Source organism: Tupaia chinensis, unplaced genomic scaffold (assembly GCF_000334495.1).
Source record: "Tupaia chinensis unplaced genomic scaffold, TupChi_1.0 Scaffold147500_2, whole genome shotgun sequence".
NCBI classification, from domain to species: domain Eukaryota; kingdom Metazoa; phylum Chordata; class Mammalia; order Scandentia; family Tupaiidae; genus Tupaia; species Tupaia belangeri.
Window position 1 is genome coordinate 933,182 of NW_006207352.1, and position 6,756 is coordinate 939,937.

Genomic DNA, 6,756 nt, shown 5'->3' on the forward strand with positions numbered 1-6,756 from the left:
GTGTTCTGGAAGAAGGAGCCTTTGGCTAGCTCCGTTGAGGGCCCTGTGGGCAGCGTTGGTGGCTCCGCTCAGCACTGCTGCACAGGGGCAGCGAGGGGGCTGAGCTGGAGGCCAGCACTCCTTCCTGCTGGGCAGGTGCCCTCCTCAGAGCCCTGCCCAGCGCAGGGGCCTCCCTGTCCTCTGTCTGGCTGCCTCTTAGGTCTGCAGTTCTAAGTGACCCTGGTCCCCTCCAGCACACTAACTCTCTCTCCCCCTCCAGTCTGCAGGATGACCTCCAGGAAGAAAGTGCTGCTCAAGGTCATCATCCTGGGGGACTCCGGGTGAGTGTTCCCAGGGCGGCCACGCGGGCGTCTCCTGTCAGCTTCCTTGTGGCTTGGCCACGGGCCACAGGCCACGGCAGGCACTTGAGTGACCCCTTCTCCCCTTCTCCTGGAGACAGGCCGATATTCAAGCCCAGCTAGTGGTCGCTCTCTCAGAGCCCTTTGTGCCAGCCTGGCCACATACAGTCACCCTGCTGCATATACGGGGTGCTCAGCCCGCAAGGGTGTGAGGGCACTGCACGGCGCCTCCTGGGCTTGGCCAGCCCTGAGTTGGGCAGAGCCTGGGAGAGGAGAGCTGCCCCTCTTTCTATGATCCTGTGAGGCCCCAGGAAAGCCAAGGTTGATGGTCTGGGAGCTACAGGGCATGTGCACTCACCAGAGAGAAAGCGAGAAATCACCCCCTGGGAGTCCACACTGCAATCCCTTCTTCATTTTCTCGGGATCCTGGACATGGACACACACGTACTTGGCATGAGTTTTAAGTCGCCAGGTCGGGGACTTGAACCATGGTCGACTACGTGGGAGTCCAGTGACATAACCGTTATGCCACCTGCTGGTCCTGATCTGGGAGCTTTTAAATAGCAGCCTAGTAAGGCAGGTAAGCTTCTTCACTCGAGCCCCATGCCCTTCCTTTAAAAACCAGGGGCTAGGGCCAGCAGGTGGCATGGTGGTTAATGTCCTGGACTCCCACACGGCTGACCACGGTTGGAGTCCTAGGCCTGGTGGCTTAGAGTGACACCAGCACGTGTGTGTGTGCCCAGAAAATACTAGAGAAGGGATTGGAGCGTGGTCGTGCTTCTGGGGCGATCTCTCATTTGCCCTCTCACGGTCTCTGGTGAGTACAGGTGCCCTATGGCAAACACCAAAACAAAAAAAAAAGAAACAAACAACTAACAGCTTTTCTCTGGTAGTGGCTTAGCCTCGATCAGGAACCTGTGTGAGCTCGCCTCTCCCAGCGGGTCTCCTCGTACCTCACGAGAGTCCAGGCCCCGGGGTGCGGAGGACCGCGCTGCCTCAGGCCCTCCCAGGGCAGTGCACGCGAGCGCGAGGGTGGCCTTGTCTATAGCCGCCCTGGTAGGGAAAAGACACGTGGCTTCTTTCTGGGACCGCCCTCAGGAACGCTTTTTGAGGTGGATTCTGGGCAGGTGGCCTGTCAGTGCTTCTCTGCACCGGGCTCAGGCTGGGGCCGCAGGTTGGCTGGGCGGGGGTGTCTGCTCACTGCCAGCAGCTGAGTACAAGCGGCTTGTGGGGCAGTGCTGCCGTGGTGTGGGAAGTAGGGTGGCCTCCTTCCACACCTGGAGGGAAGCAGTGGGACAGGGCCCCGCCTTGGCGGCACCTGTGTCCTGGCTCACCCCACAGTCCTCGTGCGAGCTGGGGTGTGCACAGCGGTGCTGGCACTGTCTCCTGTCCTGAAGGTGTTCCTTGTCCTCCTTCAAGACAGACCCCTCCCACCCGCTTGCTTGCTTTAATGAATTCATTAGGCGGGGTCTAGCGCTGTTGCCTAGGCTACCCACGAATGTGGGCCAGCAGGCTCCTCTTAAAGCTGCAGGTGTCAGAGTTGGCCTCGGCCCTCCCTCTGACCCACGCTCCTGTGTCTCCTTCCACAGAGTTGGGAAGACCTCACTCATGAACCAGTACGTGAACAAGAAGTTCAGCAACCAGTACAAAGCCACCATCGGGGCCGACTTCCTGACCAAGGAGGTGATGGTGGACGACAGACTAGTGACGATGCAGGTGAGCGTGTGGTCGCACCGGGCTGTTCTCAGACTCCTGTGAGTGGTGTAGGTGGGACTGCTGGGAAGTCCAGGACACCAAATGCATTTGAATTTCAGATACAGGAGGTCACCCTTTGTGGTTACAACATACTAACTGTTGTTGAGGGTTTGCAGTAGGGTACATGTGCTTCCCAGAGAGAGTTCTCCCCTTCTCCTGGAGACAGGCCGATATTCAAGCCCAGCTAGTGGTCGCTCTCTCAGAGCCCTTTGTCCCAGCCTGGCCACATACAGTCACCCTGCTGCATATACGGGGTGCTCAGCCCGCAAGGGTGTGAGGGCACTGCACGGCGCCTCCTGGGCTTGGCCAGCCCTGAGTTGGGCAGAGCCTGGGAGAGGAGAGCTGCCCCTCTTTCTATGATCCTGTGAGGCCCCAGGAAAGCCAAGGTTGATGGTCTGGGAGCTACAGGGCATGTGCACTCACCAGAGAGAAAGCGAGAAATCACCCCCTGGGAGTCCACACTGCAATCCCTTCTTCATTTTCTCGGGATCCTGGACATGGACACACACGTACTTGGCATGAGTTTTAAGTCGCCAGGTCGGGGACTTGAACCATGGTCGACTACGTGGGAGTCCAGTGACATAACCGTTATGCCACCTGCTGGTCCTGATCTGGGAGCTTTTAAATAGCAGCCTAGTAAGGCAGGTAAGCTTCTTCACTCGAGCCCCATGCCCTTCCTTTAAAAACCAGGGGCTAGGGCCAGCAGGTGGCATGGTGGTTAATGTCCTGGACTCCCACACGGCTGACCACGGTTGGAGTCCTAGGCCTGGTGGCTTAGAGTGACACCAGCACGTGTGTGTGTGCCCAGAAAATACTAGAGAAGGGATTGGAGCGTGGTCGTGCTTCTGGGGCGATCTCTCATTTGCCCTCTCACGGTCTCTGGTGAGTACAGGTGCCCTATGGCAAACACCAAAACAAAAAAAAAAGAAACAAACAACTAACAGCTTTTCTCTGGTAGTGGCTTAGCCTCGATCAGGAACCTGTGTGAGCTCGCCTCTCCCAGCGGGTCTCCTCGTACCTCACGAGAGTCCAGGCCCCGGGGTGCGGAGGACCGCGCTGCCTCAGGCCCTCCCAGGGCAGTGCACGCGAGCGCGAGGGTGGCCTTGTCTATAGCCGCCCTGGTAGGGAAAAGACACGTGGCTTCTTTCTGGGACCGCCCTCAGGAACGCTTTTTGAGGTGGATTCTGGGCAGGTGGCCTGTCAGTGCTTCTCTGCACCGGGCTCAGGCTGGGGCCGCAGGTTGGCTGGGCGGGGGTGTCTGCTCACTGCCAGCAGCTGAGTACAAGCGGCTTGTGGGGCAGTGCTGCCGTGGTGTGGGAAGTAGGGTGGCCTCATTCCACACCTGGAGGGAAGCAGTGGGACAGGGCCCCGCCTTGGCGGCACCTGTGTCCTGGCTCACCCCACAGTCCTCGTGCGAGCTGGGGTGTGCACAGCGGTGCTGGCACTGTCTCCTGTCCTGAAGGTGTTCCTTGTCCTCCTTCAAGACAGACCCCTCCCACCCGCTTGCTTGCTTTAATGAATTCATTAGGCGGGGTCTAGCGCTGTTGCCTAGGCTACCCACGAATGTGGGCCAGCAGGCTCCTCTTAAAGCTGCAGGTGTCAGAGTTGGCCTCGGCCCTCCCTCTGACCCACGCTCCTGTGTCTCCTTCCACAGAGTTGGGAAGACCTCACTCATGAACCAGTACGTGAACAAGAAGTTCAGCAACCAGTACAAAGCCACCATCGGGGCCGACTTCCTGACCAAGGAGGTGATGGTGGACGACAGACTAGTGACGATGCAGGTGAGCGTGTGGTCGCACCGGGCTGTTCTCAGACTCCTGTGAGTGGTGTAGGTGGGACTGCTGGGAAGTCCAGGACACCAAATGCATTTGAATTTCAGATACAGGAGGTCACCCTTTGTGGTTACAACATACTAACTGTTGTTGAGGGTTTGCAGTAGGGTACATGTGCTTCCCAGAGAGAGATGCAGAGAGACCGAAAGCCAGAAATTACGCCCTGGAGGATTGGGTGTGCAACAAACCCTTCTCCGTTCTCTTCTTGGGATTTCTGGCATGCACGCACAGGAGCCTGGTGTGAGTTTCAAGCTGCCAGGTCCAAGACCCAAACCACACAGTCAGCCATGTGGGGAGTCCAGTGCCTCAATCATAACCCACCTGCCGGGCCCCATAGTAAATTGTTTTTCATGATTTTTATAACATTCAGATTTAATTTGACTTCCTGTTTTGTTTTTGTTTTTTTTTTGCTCTTGTTTTGGGTTTTCATTTTTGCCAAGTCTGGAACCCTGGAAGTGCCTGTCTCATGACGTTTCCAATGTCTCCAGCTTGTCCATCTCTGCATAGTCTTCCTCAGTTTCTTAAATCAAAAGTATTTCTCTCTTTTTTTTTAAGTTTTTTTTTTTTGCTATAAGGCACATGTGCTCACCAGAGACAGAGAGAGAGAGAAAGAGAGAGAAAGAGAGAGAATATGGAAAAAATACCCCCCAAGGGGATTGGCCATACCACAATCCCTTCTTCATTCTCCTATTGGAATTTTGGGCATGTGCTTGCATGCACCTAGTGTTTTTCAAACCTCTGGGTCTAAGACTAGAACCACATCCAGACCAGAACCACATAGTTAGCCATGTGGAATCCAGGCACCTTAATCACCTGGCTCCCTCTCCTCTGTTCTTTTTAAATTTTTTTTTAGACAGATTTTTGCTACAGAGAGAGAGTGAGAAGTCACACCCATGGTGATGGCCATGCTGCAGTCCACTCTCCTCTCGAGATTTTGGGCATTCACGCACACATGCCGGGCGTGAGTTTCAAGCCACCAGGTCTTGGACTCAAAGCACAGTTGGCCGCGTGGGAGTCCAGGACCGTAACCACTATACCAACTCTTGGCCTTTCATGTGTTCTTCAAGCAGCCAATGAATATTTTACTCCTCTTGATGGCTTTTTAAATTTATCGTAAAGTTTTTTAGTTTTCCAGAAAGCACGTGTGCACCGGAGTGGGGGGCAGCTTGTTCTCTCTTTCCCCTCCTCTCTCCTCTCCTTTCTCTGTCTCTGGTAAGTGCTTATTTGCTATAGCAAATAAAAATAGTAATTACATTTTTTAAAAAAATCTGTTTCTCCATGTATCAGCTTAATTTTTCAAGGATTTCTCTTTCAACAGTTAGGATAAGGGGGCCAGCAGGTGGTGTGGTGGTTAAGGTGCTGGACTCCCACATGGCCGACTGTGGTTCAAGTCCTGGACCTGGTGACTTGCTTTCTCACTCTCCTTCTCTCTCTCTGAATCTCTCTGGTCAGATTAAATAATAATAATAAATAAATAAATAAATAAAATTAAAAAAAAATTTTAAAAACCAGGATAAGAGAGGGGCCAGCCATGGTGGTGAGGGCAGCTGGGTCTGCACAGCTCCAGTCCCAGGCCAGTGACGTGAGACACCAGGCGTGTGTGTGTATTCCGAGAGGAGAGTGGAGAAGGGTTTGTGGCGTGGCCACGCTTCCTAAGGGTGCTTTCTCACTTTTTCTCTCTCCAGCAAGTACGCGTGAGCTATAGCAAATTTAAAAGGAAAAAGAAAGAGTCAGATAATAGACCTCTGCACACCTAGGTGGCTGGTGATACGGTGTCCGGGTCCTGCCCAGCTGACCACGCGGCTCCAGTCCTGGACCCAGCAGCTTGGGAACACACTGGGTGTGTGTGGACTCCCCCAGAACCCGAGAGGGGAGTGGAGGAGAAGGGATTATGAGCATGCACAAAGGAGAGGAGACTGAAGGGAAAGAAGACTCGGATTCCCTTGTGTGCATGTGTGTGTGCATGCCCCTGTGTGTGCACGCACCTGTGTGTGTGCGTGTACCTGTATGTGCGCGCGTGTGTATGTCTCGGCCACAGTCCTTCTGCCTCAGCTGCCCCGTGGCTGGGGCCAGAGGTGCCCCCATTCCTGGCTCTTCACACGGCAGTCGGCCATGCCCGGGCTGCTGGGCAGCTGGTGGTAACACAGTCAGTCCTGGTAACTTTTTTGAAAGCCTTCACATTCTGGCTGTGAACTGTTACTCTCTTTTTCCTTTTTAGTATTTGTTTTTAATGCCAGAGGGTGTGCACATGCGTACAAGAGTGAGGGGTAGAACCCCGGTGATCCTGGCCCCACTGCAGTCCTCCTCCTAAGTTCTCTGTCTCATCAGGACCCTGGGCAGCAGCTGCTGGGAAGTTGAGGGCCAAGATCCCAACCCTGGTCAGCCAGGTAGGAGCTAGCGTCCCTCTGCACAGCTCCTCACTGCTGTGCTGCAGGGCACACTCCTCCCCTGTGGACCTCCTGCCTCAGCCTTGGGCTCCCCAGAACTACAGGTGTGCACTACTACAGCTGGGCCAGGCCTCCACGGCTGGGTCCTGTTCCTGACTCCTGAGTGTCCTCCAAGGCATCTGTGTGGGGTTAGGACTGCACACTCAGCCAGGCTTGCATCCTGCTGTGTCCTGGTGCCTGGTGTGGGCCAAGGCTCTCAGTGAGGCCAGACCAGCAGGACAGAGGCTCTTCTGCCATTTTTCTAGATCTTTGAGATATGTGTCAAAGCCGGGACTCAGCCCTGTCCTCTTCTTTTTGTCCCCTAAGTTTATTTCATAAGCCAGAGAGAGAGCTAGGCGGCACCCCCCCCCCCCGGGTACCGGGCCCAACAGCACCCCCCCACCA

The 6,756-nt window shown here is 55.1% G+C and overlaps 1 protein-coding gene across 1 annotated transcript in view; it reads left to right on the forward strand.

The window, feature by feature from the left end:
- Positions 1-203: 203 nt before the first annotated feature.
- The window catches only part of RAB7A (RAB7A, member RAS oncogene family), a 19,189-nt gene continuing 12,636 nt past the window's right edge, over positions 204-6,756 (forward strand). The window contains exons 1-2 of the mRNA XM_006169816.3: positions 204-320; positions 1,928-2,054. Coding sequence (XP_006169878.1) covers positions 268-320; positions 1,928-2,054 — 180 coding nt within the window. The 5' untranslated portion in view covers positions 204-267. The remainder of the gene's footprint in view (positions 321-1,927; positions 2,055-6,756) is intronic.